A 20,675-nucleotide genomic window follows, 5' to 3' on the forward strand; every position below is an offset into this window, starting at 1 on the left:
GTGTGTGTTTGGATGCCGGCAGACGGCAGCGAACAGGTTTAGTCTTTTGTTGTGTGAGCCCGGAGCGTCCGAGGCTTTGATCAGCTGATGGTTTTTCTAATTCATCCGTCAGAGCGCATTGTCTGTGATCCTCATTATAACACTGAGATCAAATGCACATCAAAGCCACTCAAACTGAACAAGATCAAATGGACAGCCCGTCACAGAACATCCATGCTGATTGAACGTATCTACATCTGTCTTCTTATCTCTCGATGCACAACCAATTGTCGTCTCTCATCTGAACGTTCCATCTGAACGCTCCTATTCAATCCCCCCCCCCCCCCCCCTTTGCAGCTGATGCTATTTGATGTGTTCAGAGGAGTCTTTTATGGGCCCCTCCATTAGAGGACACATTTCTTTAAAGCACAATTTTAACCAGGAAACCAGGATCGTTTTTTCTGCTCTTGAACAATACCTTCCTGAACTCAAAGGGAAGGTTTAACGTCCATGACCCCCCCCCCCCCCCCCGCCCTTCTGCGGTTGTTTTGCAAGAGCAAACAGCAATTTAAAAAAGACGTTAGGCATTTAAGCACAAGCTTGATTTATAGTGACCAAAACCACTTGTAACCTCTTAAGTGGACACATTAATCACTTCAACACAACATAAACCAATTTGTCAACGTGTCCTTAAAGTGTTAGTATAAAACATGAAAGATCTTTTAATGTGAAGAGAGTAATGATTACTTTATAACATGTACTCAGATGGTATGTCATTAGCAGGGGCGCACCTTGCCAACAGGTAAGGCAGGCAACTGCTTGGGGCCCCGGACCAGAAGGGGGCCCCCAAAGAAGGTAGATTAAGAAGGTCCACAGCAACTACAACATGAAATCCCCTTTAATTTACAGCCATGACATGTCCGTCAAAAGCTGCTTCATAAGTTACGTTTCTTTTCTCCGCTCCGGGGGGGTTTGCTGCTGCCGTTTGTGCGTGGTGATGAAAAGCTGGTTTGAGGGGCCCCCAGGGAACGTTTGCCTAGGGCCCCCACTGACTCTAGGACTGCCACTGGTCATTAGGTACGGGAGAGGATTAGGGCCATGTGACATTTTTATTTATTTTTTAAGCTCTGAGATCAGTCAGAATTAGATTTTTTTGAGAATTTTGTATTTCTCTCAGAATTTCGACATTTTTTCAGATTTCCAACTTTTTATCTTAGAAATTGTTTTTCAGAATTGTGACTTTTTTCTCAGAAGTCCGATTTTTTCAGGATTCTGATTTATCCTTGCCTCAAACAAAGAGTTTTCATTTGTATTTTTTTCATCTTCCCTAGTTAACATCAGAGGAACAAATATTGAAAGTGTTGTCAGGATCGAAACCATTTCTGACACCTGTGGACCACAGATGCTTTACATTGAAATACAACTCACAGAATCCAATGAAATTAGAAACATGAGATTTCGTGAGGAACATAGTATGGATCCATCCATGTTATTCTTTTGGACATAAGCTGAAGAAAACGGACCTGAGGACAATTGGAAGGTTAAACAAATCTGCCAATGGCTGGTTAGGATTCGTGACACCTGGCACAGGTATTACTGTATATTTGTCAGGGTGAGCGAAGCAGGAAGGAACAGATACGAGGTGTGACCAACAATTCCTTTACGTCAAGGCTAACAACTGACACATACAGAGCAGAACTCTCTCCCCAGTGAACACATTCAACTTCGACAAGGATCTCACAACGACTGAAAGACAAACATAACTTAAACACCAGCACGAGTGATCACCAAGACAAGACACAGGTGGGGAGGGGGGAAAAATACAGGTGAACACAATCAGGTAATCAGACAGGAGGGAAACACAGAGACAGGAAGTCAAAACAGACATAACTGGGGGGTTGCTCACCTATGTCAATGCTGTTTCTGTTCTCAGTGTGTGTGAGATCGTGGGCCAGTCTGACGGAGGTCTGTCGGTGCTGAGGACCTTCAGACTGCTGAGGGTCCTGAAGCTCGTGAGGTTCATGCCCGCTCTGAGGAGACAGCTGGTGGTTCTGATGAAGACCATGGACAACGTGGCCACCTTCTGCATGCTGCTCATGCTCTTCATCTTCATCTTCAGGTAACATGTGCTGTGTGTGGAAAGAGTGTGTTACTGCGATAAGATAAGATTTACTTTATTGATCCCAATTTTGGAAATGTTTCAGAATCAGAATCAGGTTTACCAGCAGGTAGGTTGACACGTACGAGGAATTTGACTTGATGTCGTGGTGCATACATAAAAGTAAAACACAAATTAAAAGACTAGAAATAAACAATCCAACATGTAAACGTCTCAAATATAAATAAAATAGCATTAAAAAAGTAGAAAATATACATGTGGAAATACAAATGTACAGAAACAAAATATAAGCAGGTTATTATATTATACGTTAATTGTGCAAGGAATGGATTATTAAATATTAGATTGACGATAAATGTGATGCCATGAGCCTTCAACACCTTTCTAAGCCACACACGATCGGCTTAGAAAGAGATTATCGTTCATTCTTCTTCTGTTATGTGTTTGTGTAAGTCCTGCTCACCTGCCTATCAGCTCCCATTGAAGAGCAGAAGGTCACAGTGTTCTGCAGCAGCTATGAACCCTGAGTGGAATATAACAAGCACACACTGAAAGATCTTGTTAGAATTTAATGAGCAGACACTTCAAGAGCTGTAGCAACATACTGTAACTAGCAGACATGAAGATGTTCAAGCAGCAAAAGCAGTTTCTCTGAAGGCCTAAAACGGCTTTAAGAGGACGATCAATGGTTGCAGTCCGCACTTTGTTTTGTTTCTCCTCTTCTCGTTCAACGGCCAGCGTTCACACGGGTTTGAGAAGAAAGGACCCTGAGTTAACCAGATACACACATGCAGGGAGATTTTGTACAAGCACTTCATGTGATATAATTAAGCAAAATAAAATAGTCCCTCCGTTGCCTTCTGCACAAAACGAGGTGGTTGCAATGCAACAACACTAACAGCAAGCGAACATATTAGACAGAGAGCGTTGATCCATTATTTGGCTGTTTATTTCCATTAATGTGTATGTTGCTGTTTATTGTGCATCCACTGAAAACCTGTCCAGCTTCAGTAGCATGGCTTACGTGGTTACTTGTATTGGTTGAGGTTGTTCGAGGCTGTTGCTTGGCGTGGCGAGAATATTGCTCCACTTTCTCCGGTCCCCGAGAGTGGGTTTCCAGTAGCTCTGGAGAGAGCTTTTGCACCTGTGGCCACTACAATTCTACCTGTGATATACGCTCATTATATCACAGCTACGAACCAATCAGATTGCTTGATTTGACTTATCTCTTGTATCATTGTACTTACCAAGCTGCGACTATGAAAAGGTGTTATATTGTGTGTTGCTGTTCTTTTTATGGAGGCTTATGAAAGTGTCACATCCCAGCCACATGTCACCGTAGCATTTGTCCATGTCATGTCTGGTTTTTCAATTTACTCCAATTGAATTGTCTGGCTGATAATTATTATACATAAAACTACCTACAGAGAACCGACAAATACAGTATTTATCAAACTAAAAACACTAAAACCACAAGACCTGGTTGACTATAAAACTATCCAAATTATGTTCAAAGCCGCAAATCAACCATTACCTCATAATGTCCAGGGACTGTTCACACGGAGAGAGCACATGTTGAGAGGAAACACCCATACGAACAAATTCAAAACTTCATTGCATCACAACAAAAGGTTGTAACTGTAATGATGAGCTGACATATGGTTTATCTAAACTGAAGCCATTATTTAGAAGCCACATTATTAATGGTTATGAGCAGGACCTGTGAACTCATGGACAATCCCCACAGGAGCAATTTGGGGTGAAGTGTCTCAGGGACACAACGATATGCTGACTGCAGTGGGGTTTGAACCTGATCCGAACACCACCCACTGCGCCACACGCCTCTTACATATTACCTTTTATCTCAACCAATGGTGTGTGATTACATATTGTGTAACCATTGTCTTCATTTTCCCAGCCAAGAAAGTGTTTGGTTTCAGTAAAGTTTTAAAAATAACTGCACACAGAGTACAGCATATCAATGCAGAATGTCCACAATCAGAACTGGCGGAACAAAGAAAAGCCTTAATTATCCGGAGCCTCTCCGTGAATAACTGCAGAACATTGGCAGAATATTCATCCTGCTTTACCAAGTCTATTATTCATCAGTCAGGTACAGCAGATGTTATATGCTCACATTATGAGTGTATACAGGTTCATGTTACAACATGACCCGCATATAGTCCATCTTTTTGCTTGGTTAAGATTATTACATGTTAACTAAAATAAAACTTTCTGTTAGAAAAATCTCACTCGTCCCCAGCTTGAGCTTCAACCTCAGGATCCATGTATTTGTGATCCTCTCCAGAATGGAAGGAGTCAAAACAAAAAAAGAGAATTTGTTGGTATTTTTCTCAAAATCTCAAAATCCTGACTTCTTTCTCAAAGATCTGACTTTTTCCCCAAATCTGACTTTTTCTCAACATTTTCTCAAAATCCTGACTTCTTTCTCAAAGATCTGACTTTTTCCCCAAATCTGACTTTTTTTCTCAACATTTTCTCAAAATTCTGACTTTTTCCTCAAAAAATCTGACTTTTTCTCCAAAATCTCCAAAATCTGAATTTTTCGAAAAAATCAAAAACATCTGTCTTTTTCTCAAAACATTTCAAAATTCTGACTTTCTTCTCGAAACATCAAAAATATGGATTTTTATCAAAAGAAACTAAAAAATCTCACTTTCCAAAAAATCTGACTTTTTCAAAAAAAAAAAAATTCCGACTTTTCCTCAAATAAAAAAAAATCGGACTTTTTCTCAAAACATTTCAAAATCCTGACTTTATCCTCAAAAAATCTGACTTTTTCTCAAAAATCTCAAGAATCTGAATTTTTCGAGAAAAAACCCAAAATTCTGACTTTTTCTCGGAACCTCAAAAATATGGATTTTTATCGAAAGACTCTCAAAATTCTGACTTTTCCTCAAAAATCTCAAATCTGACTTTTTCTCAAAAATCTGACTTTCTGAATACTTAACATTTTTAATTCTCCCTGGTCCCCAGCTTGAGCTTCAACCTCAGGATCCATGTATCTGTGATCCTCTCCAGAATGGAAGGAGTCATCACATACAGAGCATCAACTAGTTCCTGAACAGTGTCCTTCACATGCTGATATCCAAGAGAGGGAGTTCCACAGTCACAAGATGGAGGAATAGAAAGCAGTATTCAATGTTTACTTCAGATTAGCTAAGGCCTGCGTCAGCAATAAACATGACAGTCATATGCCTATCTCCCTAGGAGCTGTGTCATCATGTTTAATCGTTGAACTATCGTATGTTCAACACAGTGTCTCATGAGCTTCATCTATTTAACATCCGGTTATATACATTCAAAGAGTACATTCAGTATTTTTTCAACACGACTGCCTGTGTTTGACTATGAAAGGTTTTCTTATGCTGTGTTTCAGTATCCTGGGGATGCACATCTTCGGCTGTAAGTTCAGTCTGAAGACAGAGACCGGCGACACCGTACCGGACCGGAAGAACTTTGACTCTCTGCTCTGGGCCATCGTCACCGTGTTCCAGGTAAACAACACGTCACACGACAAAAACCAGGAATCTTTCCAACTCCATGTGTCTAACATCTAGTCAGAATATGTCTTTACACTTGCTCTAAGACATAATAACTTCAGAAGTAACACTGCAGTGAGATACCGGGTCTTGTTTTTAGACAATTCATCATCTTGGTAAGCAAATAATCTTATTTTGAATTGTATCTCAGATGAAACATATTTATTTTTTCATTTGTATCGGAAAATCACCATCAGAGAACATTTCCTGTTCTGGTCAATATTGTTAAAAATAAACACATTAAGACATCTCTGCATAGTTTCTCCACTTGCAACCATTTATGTCTGTATGCAGATGACTTGAGAGGATTAGGGCCATATTTAAATCTTGTATCTCTGACCAAAAGTGAATTTCTTTTGGGGAGTTTTGAGATAAAAGTTAGGATTCTGAGAAAAAAGTACAAATTCTGACAGAAAAAAATATTCACTTTTGGTCAAGTGTGGCCCTAATCCTCTTCCGTACTTGCACATAGTTATTAAGACTGAATACATTTTTGCACAAATCTTTACAACATTTGTAACTTTCAAATACAATTTTTTAGGGGTGCACCGAATGGGAAATTCTTGGCCGAAACCGATACCGAAAATAGGAAACGGTTGGCCGAAAACCGAATGCCGAAAATGATTAATAGAAATATATATATATATATATAATGTATACATTTTTTACCAATGTTGTTCACCTACCTGATTATGGAAAAATAAATGTTTATGGCAAAACTTAACTTAAATAATAATCACTATTATGGGTCCATAAAACATTTATTCAGCATTTTTGAATTACTTCTGCGAAAGCCGAAAGGGCCTTTTTAACCATTTTCGGCCGATAATTTTCGGCGGCCGAATATTCGGTGCATCCCTACAATTTTTTTATATTGGTTCTGATACCAAGTTTTAATTCACATTTGATATATATTTTCAAAAAACCAATAGAAGAATCTAAAATAATCTTTGCCCAACAGTTTATTTGAAGAATACCAGAACTCCTTGGGAAACGTCAGTATGTTGTATCGACATCTACTTAAAGTGTTCAAGTGGTATACTTGTGTGTAAGCGCGAGTGTGTGCAATAATTTCTCTCTGTACGCAGATGACTTGCGTTAGAAGAGGACTAGGGCATTATATTTTTAGATATAACCAAACGTGATTTATTTATTTTTTAATTAAATTAAAATCGGAATTCTGAGAAAAATATTTGCCGATTTGGAAAGATCGTAAAAATTTAATTCAGTCATGGCCCTAATGATTTTCCGTATTGGACATATTTCTTAAAATTCAATACATTTTTGAACTAAACTTTACACACGCTTTGACTCCAATGATGTACATTTTGCATATTGGTCTATAAGTCTCATGTGTTTCATATTTTCAATATCATTTAAAGCTAATAGATGACAGATTTAAGAATATCAGAACTCTTTGGTAAACATTAGTATTTTGCAAATGTAAGAATATGCAATCAAATGGTTGGACATCTGTTCTTTTGTACTATTAACGCATTATATGTGTGTGTTTATCTCCGTTACTCTCTCAGATTCTGACCCAGGAGGACTGGAACGCGGTTTTGTACAACGGGATGGCGGCCACTTCTCCTCTCGCCGCTCTTTACTTCGTGGCGCTCATGACTTTTGGAAACTACGTCCTCTTCAACTTGCTGGTAGCCATCTTGGTCGAAGGCTTTCAGGCGGAGGTAAGGGAGCACACTCAAACTGCAGGCTGTAAACTTGTTTCTTTAATAAATTGAGGTCTGGTTTTGAACAAAGTCGTACGTGATTGAGGTGCCCAGGCCAGGTTTGTTGATCTTATTCATCACTAACCTTTTGAAAATGTTAATTTGGTTCAACCTGCTTCAGTAGAGGTGACATATATTAAATGATCACTGACATTTAATGCAACCAAGGAATAGCACCAAATTAAAAAGCCCTCATTCACTCCAAACCGTTCCAAATTTCCGAATATTGGTGAAATTAATCTTTATTTTCCAATGCATGGAAGCAGCTCTTACATCACAGATATTCAACAACTTCCTCCGAACAAGTGCTGCATTTCGAATGTTTAGATATCAATATCAACAGTGCATTCTGTGCATGGAGAATTGTTCTATAGATAGTAGGCATCCGTCCATCTGTCTGTGTTTCTCACTTTGACCTTTGCCCAGGACATTCACAGCTAGAATAAGCCTGGTCTTTGTATTCATAAAAACTGAGCAGATTGACATGAGTTACTGCTTCTATATACAGTTAAAATAAACATTAAAAGACTAAACCAATCCACGCTCTTGTACAATTCTTTTGAAATAGTTTTAGGTCATGTAGAGGAGCAATGTGCAACAAGGCAGTCATTAATGAAAAGGTTATTAGCAACTGGATATGTAATAAACCGGATAATGACCACCTCACTGTTCATTGCCCTGCCTCTCACATGGCAACACACTCAATGAACCAACGACTTCACTCTTAATATCGATTTTTAAGGATTTTATTGACCTTATAAATATTGATTTGCTGCCGCTAAGAATAAATTGTCCGAAACTGTCCAATGCTGGCAGCACTGATCGAGGTTTTCTGTACCTGTCCAAGTCTGTTCACCTTTTCTTTTACATTAACCAGTCTTTAAACTCTGCCAGAGCCCATACTGTGTTCCCGTTAGTGTTTACTTCCTGTCTATCTTCTTCTACTGTTCCCTTTATTGTTTACTTCCTGTCTGTCTTCTTCTGATGTTCCCTTTAGGGTTTACTTCCTGTCTGTCTTCTTCTGATGTTCCCTTTAGGGTTTACTTCCTGTCTGTCTTCTTCTGCTGTTCCCTTTAGTGTTTACTTCCTGTCTGCCTGTCTTCTGCTGATGTTCCCGTTAGTGTTTACTTCCTGTCTGTCTTCTTCCGCTGTTCCCTTTAGTGTTTACTTCCTGTCTGTCTTCTTCTGCTGTTCCCGTTAGTGTTTACGTCCTGTCTGTCTTCTTCTGCTGTTCCCTTTAGTGTTTACTTCCTGTCCGTCTTCTTTCGCTGTTCCCTTTAGTGTTACTTCCTGTCTGTCTTCTTCTGCTGTTCCCTTTAGTGTTTACTTGCTGTCTGTCTTCTTCTGCTGTTTTAAGTGTTTACTTCCTTTCTGTCTTCTTCTGCTGTTCCCTTTAGTATTTACTTAATGTCTGTCTGTCTTCTTCTGCTGTTCCCTTTAGTGTTTACTTCCTGTCTGTCTTCTTCTGCTGTTCCCTTTAGTGTTTACTTCCTGTTGTCTTCTTCTGCTGTTCCCTTTAGTGTTTACTTCATGTCTGCCTGTCTTCTTCTTCTGTTCCCTTTAGTGTTTACTTCCTGTCTGTCTTCTTCTGCTGTTCCCTTTAGTGTTTACTTGCTGTCTGTATTCTTCCGCTGTTCCCTTTAGTGTTTACTTCCTGTCTGTCTTCTTCTGCTGTTCCCTTTAGTGATTACTTCCTGTCTGTCTTCTTCTGCTGTTCCCTTTAGTGTTTACTTCCTGTCTGTCTTCTTCTGCTGTTCCCTTTAGGGTTTACTTCCTGTCTGTCTTCTTCTGCTGTTCCCTTTAGTGTTTACTTCCTGTCTGTCTTCTTCTGCTGTTCCCTTTAGTGTTTACTTCCTGTCTGTCTTCTTCTGCTGTTCCCTTTAGTGTGTACTTCCTGCCTGTCTTCTTCTGCTGTTCCCTTCAGTGTTTACTTCCTGTCTGTCTTCTTCTGCTGTTCCCTTTAGTGTGTACTTCCTGCCTGTCTTCTTCTGCTGTTCCCTTCAGTGTTTACCTCCTGCCTGTCTTCTTCTGCTGTTCCCTTCAGTGTTTACTTCCTGTCTGCCTGTCTTCTTCTGCTGTTCCCTTTAGTGTTTACTTCCTGTCTGTCTTCTTCTGCTGTTCCCTTTAGTGTTTACTTCCTGTCTGTCTTCTTATGCTGTTCCCTTTAGTGTTTACTTCATGTCTGTCTTCTTCTGCTGTTCCCTTCAGTGTTTACTTCCTGTCCGTCTTCTTCTGCTGTTCCCTTTAGTGTTTACTTCCTGTCTGTCTTCTTCTGCTGTTCCCGTTAGTGTTTACGTCCTGTCTGTCTTCTGCTGTTCCCTTCAGTGTTTACTTCATGTCTGTATTCTTCTGCTGTTCCCTTTAGTGTTTACTTCCTGTCTGTATTCTTCTGCTGTTCCCTTTAGAGTTTACTTACTGTCTGTCTTCTTCTGCTGTTCCCTTTAGTGTTTACTTCCTGTCTGTCTTCTTCTGCTGTTCCCTTTAGAGTTTACTTACTGTCTGTCTTCTTCTGCTGTTCCCTTTAGTGTTTACTTCATGTCTGTATTCTTCTGCTGTTCCCTTTAGTGTTTACTTACTGTCTGTCTTCTTCTGCTGTTCCCTTTAGTGTTTACTTCCTGTCTGTCTTCTTCTGCTGTTCCCTTTAGTGTTTACTTCCTGTCTGTCTTCTTCTGCTGTTCCCTTTAGAGTTTACTTACTGTCTGTCTTCTTCTGCTGTTCCCTTTAGAGTTTACTTACTGTCTGTCTTCTTCTGCTGTTCCCTTTAGAGTTTACTTACTGTCTGTCTTCTTCTGCTGTTCCCTTTAGTGTTTACTTCCTGTCTGTCTTCTTATGCTGTTCCCTTTAGTGTTTACTTCATGTCTGTCTTCTTCTGCTGTTCCCTTCAGTGTTTACTTCCTGTCCGTCTTCTTCTGCTGTTCCCTTCAGTGTTTACTTCCTGTCTGTATTATTCTGCTGTTCCCTTTACCAAGTTTTGACTATACTGTAAGCCTAAATACTGTGAAGGAATTGCAAACTTATTCTAGGATTCAAATGGTATAAAATCTAATAATAATGGTGTATTACACACAATACTGAAGCCATCCATCTCAGAGGAACTCATGCTGCCAGTCTGCCATCAGCTGTCAAATGTACAGACAAATCATTGACTAACAGTAGTCCATTCCACATTCATCGCTAGTGTAGATTTAGGAGGGACACTGACATAATTCACAAGGTTTTGATAGTCTTCCTCTGTCTGCTCTCTCATCTCACTGAAGGTCTTTTATTCTGGCTTTCCCACCTCCTCTACTACTGCTACTACCGCTAACCCCTGGCGATTATTGAGCCAATTTACTCCAGATGTTTCCATTGTGAAGAACAAAGGGGACTCCCATTGGTTTAAAGCAAACGTCGGGGTTATTAGAGTAGTGTGTTAGTGTTTCAAGGGGTTTGTGGTTGGTTCAGGTTCTTTATTTGTACCCGTCGGTAGATTTAATTTGCAGATAAAAAGACAAGGGATCCATCCTGACATAGGGCTGCTCAATTAATCGTATTTTAATCGCAATTACGATTTTGCCTTGCAACAATTATGAAAACAGCATAATCAAAATAAAACGATTTTTTAAATTATCTTTTATTGTTATTTATTTTAAATATATATATATATATATTATAATTTTTATTGGTTTTTCAATTGAATTATACTTAAAGTTCAGGGTAATCAAGAGTTACAAATATACTACAACTTTCTTTTTTCAATAAATTGATGTTTTCAAAGTAAATGGATAATCATTTTTAATAATCGTGATATCAATTATTGACCCAAATAATCGAGATTATGATTTTTGCCATAATCGAGCACCTATCCTGACACACTCTAAAAACAAACACACACAACAGACACATCTCTAATACAAGTACACCCTGCTCCGTCAAATCTCTAAATATTTAAAAACATTGAAAAAGAAAAGCACGAGTACAAACACGGACATTATTATTATTCTCATCATGCGTTGCTTTCCACCTTCTTCTCCAGTAGGACTCAGATGAGGGGGTTGCACTTTTCTTTTCCTTATAGCTACATGTGATGTTTTGGTGTTGTTTTGTTTCTTTCCGTTAACCGTCAAGTGGGAAACAAGTCTTTTTGTTTGTGTGTGTTTCTCTTAGTATCCTAAGATACTGTTATGTTTGGCTGTTAAAAAAAACGAAAAAAAGAAAAATTATTTATTTTGTTTTTTTTAGAAAGGGGCAGGTCACATAAGATTGTATTCTTCTCCCTGCTCCTTTTCGCTCAATGGTAGAGTCATGTTTTGTGGCAATTATTGTAGATTTGGTTTTGCGTACAATGAAGGGGACAAATAAAAATTGAATGAAATGAAATGAAACATTCAAAATTCCTAATTAAATAAATAAATCTGTGTGACGCTCCTATGATTAGTTAATTTGTGCAATAGCTGCTGGGATAAAACAGTTGTTATAAAACGGACAAGTCAAATCAAGCAATCTGATTGGTTCTTAGCCGTGATATACTGAGCGTATACCACGGGTAGAATTGTAAGTTACTTTTCACAACAAGTCAGTATCCCTCCGCGTCTGAGAAAAACAGTATACCGTTGGGCTGAAAAGCAACAAGAAAGCAGCGGAGAAGTAACGGGGCAGAAGCCCTCGTTTTTGACGCAGCGGTCCAGACATAGACATCAAACGGCAAAACATATTCAGTGTGCAGTTCCTTTGGCATTAGGGCAGGGGTATCTAGATACTTTCCAAGCTTTAACATAATGAATTGTGCTACTTTTAAAGCAAGCAACGACGTTTTCAAATCTGTAATCAAAGAGGTCCGCAAAAACGCTATCGACCAATCAGATTGCTTGATTTGAATTGTCAGTTTTTTTAAATATATTTAAATTTCTTCCGTTACGAAACAAACTTTCAAAGCATAAAATGGAAACATTTAAGATTAACTTCGACCACCGGGGGGGTCTTACTATAGTATGTAGGAGTGGATTGAGCAGTGCCTATCTCCGGAAAAAATAAGCACCTAAACTACGACATGCAGAGCTACGTGAAGAGCAGGTAGACCAACTGGAAAAGTAGCACCATTCAAAAGCTTTCTGATGCGGGTCTTGAAACAAAGCAGAGAAATTATGACCGTTAGTGGCCACAGGTGCGAAAGCTCTCTCCAGAGCTACTGGAAGCCCAATCTCGGGGACCGGAGAAAGTGGAGCAATATTCTCGCCACGCCAAGCAACAGCCTAGAACAACCTCAACCTATACAAGTGACCACGTAAGCCATGCTACTGATGCTGGACAGTTTTTCAGTGGCTGCACAATAAACAGCAACATACACATTAATGTAAATAAACAGCAACATACACATTAATGTAAATAAACAGCAACATACACATTCATGTAAATAAATAGCCAAATAATGGATCAACGCTCTCTGTCTAATATGTTCGCTTGCTGTCAGTGTTGTTGCATAGCAACCACCTTGCACTATGTTTTGTGCAGAAGGCAACGGAGGGACTATTTTATTTTGAACATCATTATTTACTAATAAAAACTATTTAAATTAGAGTGTGTATTTTTCTTTCATATTGCCACACTTGGTAACCGTTTTATAAAAGCAGTACACTTCAGTGTCGTGAGCTATTGCTTAATTATACCGCTCTCTACTCTTTAGAACAACTAACCTCATGATATGAACATGGATATCTGTTTGATCGTTGGTGGGGGAGTCTGTTTGTTTGATTGACACCAGTTCCTATGTCAAACTAAACCTGTGAAAGCTGGTACATTGTGAGCCTCCCATAGCAAGACTGCATTCATATGATGAACTCCCCGTCTGTCTTTATGTTTCTTTGTCTCCAGGGTGATGCCAATCGCTCTTATTCTGATGATGACCACTCTTCCTTTGACGAGAGTGAGAAACACGAATCCATAAAGTTGTCTGGTGAGCTGATGGCACGTTTACCTCTCTGCCTTACAGTAACAATAAAATAGGCCCAAAGGGGGCGGGACATATCTGAGCGGTTGACCAATCACGATTGAGCTGTCCAGCGGGCGAATCAGAACAGACTGGGCTCTGATTTCCTCTTTAAACCTCAATGGCTTGGGTTAAAACTACTTCCTGTAGTTAGATACATATCAACATCTCTCTAAAATCGCAATTATATCCCACTATCCAAATTACATCTAAGTATCATAAACCCTTCGCCCCTATTCCACCAAGCTTAACACTTTTTACTGTCGTTGTTATTTTTCTTTGCTTGCTTGTAAAGCGCTTTGAGCACCAGGACAAGTGCTGTGTAAATAACATGTATTATTATTATCAGTTACTCATATATTAGGGGTTTCACAACTACCAATATTTACTAGTCGACACGTTTTTCAAAATAGCAGTCGACTAGTCGTTACGTCATAATAAAGACACACAAAGTGAGGTGTACAACTGTATTTTTTATTGGAACTCATACAGTAACATTAAACACTGCATTTTAATTTGTGTTACATGGCTGAGTAAATAACCAACACTGGACTCACCAAAATCCACAGCAAAAAACTCTTGTTTACATAAATGCCACGTAAATCCAGTGCGCAACAGCGCAACACTTTATTCGCTGTCCTCCACGATAACGTCCATCTTTCCATATTTTTGGTTTGAACACCAACGCATCGACATGTGAGGGAAGGAGGCTTGACCGCTTTCGGGTGACAGTGTTGCCTGCCAGGGAAAAACCCTCTCACTCGGGGTGCTTGTGGCTGGAATAGCCAGGTAGCTCCTCGAAAGCGGGGGAAGCGGTGCACGTTTTCTGCCCACCACTCCAGTGGATTATCCATTGTGGGGATATGCGGTGTCCGCTGGCAGTAATCCCGTAGCTCATCATCCGCATCACTGTTGACCCGTGTTTTCTTGCTGTTCGTTTGCCTCTGTTCAGTGCTGACGCCGGTCAGTTGCTCACTGGTGCTAGCATTACTGCTAGTGCTAGCTGTCGGCAGCGGGTGTTTCATCTTCAGATGGTTGCGCATAGCAGATGCATTTGTATTGTACTTCAGTACAGCTGTACACAACTGACACTTCACTGTGGAGTTGGTTACATCTTCGTTGAAGTACTGCCATACATAAGAATGTCGGACGTGTTTTGGAGCATTTTGCAGCACCTCGTTTACCTCCATTTTTTTCACGACTAGTTGACTAGGGCCTACAGCGCCGACTAGTGGTAAAGGTAGTCGACTAGTCGATTAGTTGGTGAAACCCCTATCATATATACGTATATAGCCCGATTACACCCATTTTCTCAAGGGTCTCTTTAATATGTTTGTAAAATTAAGTAAAAGCATCCTAAAAAAACATAAAGAAGTCAAACATTTATGAAACCTCACAAAAAACAAGAGTCTAGAAGCTTCTCTACGGTGTGACAGGATCCCTGCAGTGTTGGCATATATAAAACCCCTCTCCTCCTTACAGTGGATGGGAATACAACGAGGTGTTTTAACGTCCACCTTCACTCACAGACTCATTACCTTTGCTTCTTGTCTTTTACTCGTTCTGTGTGGGCAGTGAGTGTTCATTCTCCACCTCTCTACATTTTTGTAAAGCCTTCTTTTAGCCTTAAGGAGCTTAGGAAGTGAGCCAAGGGTAACATTTCAACCTTTTCTTTCGTGGAGAATCCTCAGTCGGGGTGGATTTTGGCACCATCATCCCACCCGTTTCCAACATTTCATTTCTTTAGACATCAATCAGGATTAAATGTCTCCAAAACGAATATCTTTGTAGATGTTTTTTATTTAACCTTCCCACTGACTGGAGCCTTAAAATACATGTTAAAGTCACAAGCAGCTGTCTGAAGCTTTGTAAAGTGTCAGGGTTGAAAAGAAAAAAACACATAGAATAAAAAGTTATTGTATTACCGTAAGAAGTAAAAAATAAAATAAAAAACGATTTTAATCCAATTAAAAATCCCTAAAAATGAAATACCGTAATTTTCGGACTATAAGCCGCGCCTTTTTTCCCATTTTTCGACGCTGCGGCTTATATAACGGTGCGGCTAATCTATGGATTGTTACAGGTAACGGCCACTAGGGGACCTCCTAAATCTATGGATTTTACAGGTTACAGTCCATCACCTTTAACTCTATGGGCTCTATGGCCGGTCCGCGCCCCCCACCTTTAAGCGGCGGGCTCCAGCAGGAAAAGCTGGAGGCCGGAAAAGAGTGAGACAGGTAGCGCGCAAAAGTAAAAGTGGAACCGAGAGTGGTACGAGAGACAGAACGAGAGCAAGACAGACAGACATTACGAGAGCGAGACAGTTTGTCCCCGTACCACTGGTTGAAAACCACTGCTGTAGATCACTGCCGGTACGTGCGCTGGGAGCGCACCGTTTAAGTTTGAAAGTTGAAAAGTGTGTGTGTCTGAAACGCTATGTGATACAGTACAGTTTACACAGCACATGTTCTGTAGCTACTATTGCACTAAATGCTAACACTTGAATACCTTATGCAAATATGCAACTTGTTTGTTGAAATGTTAATAAATGGGAGCTTCCTCAAACAGCCATCTCTTTCCCGACAATCCCCTCTGAGCACGAACCCTTACATATGGTAATTAAACATTAAAACACCTGCGGCTTATAGTCCAGTGCGGCTTATATATGTACACATCATTCAATTTAGCTACTGCGGCTTATATTCAGGTGAGCCTTATAGTCCGAACATTACGGTAGATACAATTATTTACATTTACACAAGAACTGGAACATTAGATGGATGGCACAACAAACAATAACATATGTATTCAGCGTGTAATCTCTGTTATACCTCCAGACCCCAGGATCTGCACGCTGACCCCCAACGGGCACCTGGAGCTCGGGGCCCTGTCGGGGCCACGGGGGTCGCGGAGGTCAAACTCCTCAGAGAGGCGGAGCTTCACCATGGAGTCCAGGAAGAGCAGCGTGAAGAGCAGCTTGAAGAGCAGTGTGAAGAGCAGCGAAAAGAGCAGCCTGGAGAGACGCTCCCTCTCTCTGGTACTCACACACACACACACACACACACACACACACACACACACACACACACACACACACACACACACACACACACACACACACACACTGATATATTATATGCACGTTTGTAGAAATGATATTCAGCATTGAGTCAAAGGAACCCTCTGAAGGGAGCTTAATCACAGTAAATGATATGTATTTTGCAGCTGGCAAACTCAACCCTTTAATTGATACTTTATAAACAAAATGGATACCTTGTAGGCAGAGGTGGGAAGTAACTAAGTAACAAAGAAACAATAAGGAACTTTAAAGATAAGTTTAAACTGATCGTTTCTTTTTTTTTTTTTACTTGATTTTGTGGCATGGTAATCTTGAGTTATTTAAGCCATGATAATCGGTAATAAATTGACCTTATATCAGAGGTGGGAAGTAACTAAGTAAACTGCTTTTACTCAAGTACTTCTCCATCTCTGCTCTGTTTTCAGCCTTTCCAAATAGTACACTGTAAAAAGTCAAAAACTAGGAGAATCTTAATTTCAGGCAATTTTCTGCACTGGATTTCTGAGTTTTGGGACAAACTAAATATCGTTTGTTGAGATAACTGCGATGCAACACAATGAGATATGTTTGAGTACTTTACAATGTAGTATTACTTATTTTACTTAAGGAAAGGATCTGAGTACTTCTTCCATCTCTTGATCGTTACACTTTAATTTTCTTCTGTACATCTAACCTGGTGATCCTTATTCCAATGATATCAGTGTTTCACCCTGTAGTCGACATACACACACACACACACACACACACACACACACACACACACACACACACACACACACACACACACACACACACACACACACACACACACACACACACACACACACACACACACACACACACACACACACACACACACACACACACACACACACACACACACACACACACACACACACACACACACACACACACACACACAGAGCCTCAGCGTTGTGCCTGCTGAACTGAAACCTCCAGAGAGAGAAAAGAGTTCATCCATGTTTGGCTCAGCATCCAGTTGCCATGGCAGCTTGAATTAATTGACTGCCCCCACCTCGTCAGAAAGTGAGAGAAGAAGAAGAAGAAACAGAACAGAGGGAGGGTGATGGCGATGCAGTGACAGTGAGATAAAGGGGAGTGAAACACAGAGAGAGATAAGCTGTTGTTTGGCGGCGCTCTTACCTCACAGGTTATAAAGTTAAACTCTGTGGGTGTGGAAGAAGATCCTCTTCACTGTGAAGTCTCCTCCTCTTCTCCCACGGCTCTCCAGAGTTAATTCACATCAGAAGTTACATCACCTGGAGACAAAGTACAGCGGTAATAATAAAGTTGCTTCATGAAGTTTTGCGAAGGTTTTATCAGCAGCTTCTGTCACAAGCTTTTGATAAGATCCATCTTCTAAGCAGTTTAGACTCGGATGAAACTCCAAACTAATTTAAGATTGCTCCACAGAGTGGTGTAGACATGAGTCCTAAACCATGAAAGAAGTTAGTATTTAGCACTTCCTGCTGCCTCCTTTTGAAGGCCGTTAGCCTGGTAGTTAGCATGAAATTGAGACTGCGATTAACACAAGATGAAAAGATTTGAAAGTTTTGTTCTACGAGATAACTATGTCAGTAAATACCCCACTGTTGTATTTAAAGTGTCTAAATGAGACGACTAAACGTCATCAAGCCAAACATTAGCCACCTTTAGCTTAGCGGTGGTGATGTGAAGTCATGTGACCGTGCTGTAGTTCCTTTATAGCCCAACATTAGCCACCTTTAGCTTAACGGTGGTGACGTGAAGTCATGTGACCGTGCTGTAGTTCCTTTATAGCCCAACATTAGCCACCTTTAGCTTAGCGGTGTTGACATGAAGTCATGTGACCGTGCTGTAGTTCCTTTATAGCCCAACATTAGCCACCTTTAGCTTAGCGGTGGTGACGTGAAGTCATGTGACCGTGCTGTAGTTCCTTTATAGCCCAACATTAGCCACCTTTAGCTTAGCGGTGGTGACGTGAAGTCATGTGACCGTGCTGTAGTTCCTTTATAGCCCAACATTAGCCACCTTTAGCTTAGCGGTGGTGACGTGAAGTCATGTGACCGTGCTGTAGTTCCTTTATAGCCCAACATTAGCCTCCCTTAGCTTAGCCGTGGTGACGTGAAGTCATGTGACCGTGCTGTAGTTCCTTTATAGCCCAACATTAGCCTCCCTTAGCTTAGCGGTGGTGACGTGAAGTCATGTGACCGTGCTGTAGTTCCTTTATAGCCCAACATTAGCCTCCTTTAGCTTAGCGGTGGTGACGTGAAGTCATGTGACCGTGCTGTAGTTCCTTTATAGCCCAACATTAGCCACCTTTAGCTTAGCGGTGGTGACGTGAAGTCATGTGACCGTGCTGTAGTTCCTTTATAGCCCAACATTAGCCTCCTTTAGCTTAGCGGTGGTGACGTGAAGTCATGTGACCGTGCTGTAGTTCCTTTATAGCCCAACATTAGCCACCTTTAGCTTAGCGGTGGTGACGTGAAGTCATGTGACCGTGCTGTAGTTCCTTTATAGCCCAACATTAGCCACCTTTAGCTTAGCGGTGGTGACGTGAAGTCATGTGACCGTGCTGTAGTTCCTTTATAGCCCAACATTAGCCACCTTTAGCTTAGCGGTGGTGACGTGAAGTCATGTGACCGTGCTGTAGTTCCTTTATAGCCCAACATTAGCCACCTTTAGCTTAGCGGTGGTGACGTGATGTCATGTGACCGTGCTGTAGTTCCTTTATAGCCCAACATTAGCCACCTTTAGCTTAGCGGTGGTGACGTGATGTCATGTGACCGTGCTGTAGTTCCTTTATAGCCCAAGATTTTGCTTTTTGCTTCAAAAATCATCAGAATAACTTTATTCGTTCAACAGAGGGTAAATGTACATATATGAACAACACATAAAGTGGTGTCAATATGTGAAGATTATCCTGCTGAACAAAACGTGTGAGTATCATAAACGTTTGTTTGCCACAGAGATTATTTTCTTCAATAATCCAAAATCACGTGGATAAATCCCATTGGCTTTCTGGCGAGGAAGCCCTTGTGATGCTATTTCTACAAAAACCGCTCTATTGTCTTGCAGCACAATCAAAAGTGCATTAGTCTAAGGGAAGTTTTACTCATAGGGGGGCGTTTCAATCTGATAGAATCGAGTTGATGATGCATTAAGTATTGAGGGTGGAAAAGCACATGGAGGCGTCAATGATTGCTTCTTTTAAAGATTGTCCCACTCTTGACCTAACAATCAACATCGGCCCCTCTGTTGTTTCCCCGACTCAGACTGCAAGGAATCTGGTTGTGACCCTAGATAACAAGCTGTCCTTCACTGCAAAAATCTCTGCTACAACCCGCTGCTGCAGATACACTCTTTACAACATCAGGAGGACACGTCCCCAGCTGACCCAGAAAGAGACGCAGGTTCTGGTCCAGGCTCTCGTCATACAACTTGATCAAAACTGCGAACAAGTCATCATCTCTGGGAGGGTTACCTCAAACATAATTATTCTTAGAGTATATGCAGGGCTCTCAAGTTTTGAACAGAGTTCAGAGTGAGATTTTGGCAGCGGTGTTTGGTACTCCAACTTCTGGCTCCCCTCAAAGTTCCCATGAAGCCCTCTGTATCGCGAATGTCAACGAGGGGGGTGCTAGTGGAGTATGAAGTCCTCTGTATCGCGAATGTCAATGGGGGGGGGGGGGTGCTAGTGGAGTGCACGCGTCTCAAACAAGCCTAGTTTGTTTACAAAATTGCGGCGCAACTTGGTGGGCGGTACCCTGGAAAGAAATCTCTGCGTGAGAAATACAAGGTGTGGCGTGTGAATGGAGTGAAATGCGTGTGTCTCACGCCAAATGCGTGAGACTTGAGAGCTCTGTATATGCATACTACTATTAAAGCCTTATCATGCTTTTTGGGATTTCCTATGTGTTCTATAGGTTTCTGTGTAAATGGTCTGCAAAGGCTACAATCTCCATACTGATATACACCTGAACATCAGCATGAGAGGACTCTTTAAAGTAGAGACACTACATGCTGATATACACCTGAACATCAGCAGGAGAGGACTCTTTAAAGTAGAGACACTACATACTGATATACACCTGAACATCAGCAGGAGAGGACTCTTTAAAGTAGAGACACTCCATACTGATATACACCTGAACATCAGCAGGAGAGAACTCTTTAAAGTAGAGACACTACATGCTGATATACACCTGAACATCAGCAGGAGAGGACTCTTTAAAGTAGA

General features: G+C 40.8%; 1 protein-coding gene across 1 annotated transcript in view; it reads left to right on the top strand.

The window, feature by feature from the left end:
• The window catches only part of LOC307045185 (voltage-dependent T-type calcium channel subunit alpha-1I-like), a 211,457-nt gene that overhangs the window by 98,971 nt on the left and 91,811 nt on the right, over positions 1 to 20,675 (top strand). The window contains exons 10-14 of the mRNA XM_079690718.1: positions 1,913 to 2,098; positions 5,499 to 5,616; positions 7,194 to 7,349; positions 13,242 to 13,323; positions 16,194 to 16,393. Of these exons, the coding sequence (XP_079546844.1) occupies positions 1,913 to 2,098; positions 5,499 to 5,616; positions 7,194 to 7,349; positions 13,242 to 13,323; positions 16,194 to 16,393 (742 nt within the window). The remainder of the gene's footprint in view (positions 1 to 1,912; positions 2,099 to 5,498; positions 5,617 to 7,193; positions 7,350 to 13,241; positions 13,324 to 16,193; positions 16,394 to 20,675) is intronic.

This window comes from Notothenia rossii (genome assembly GCF_949606895.1).
Source record: "Notothenia rossii genome assembly, chromosome: 1".
Lineage (NCBI taxonomy): Eukaryota > Metazoa > Chordata > Actinopteri > Perciformes > Nototheniidae > Notothenia > Notothenia rossii.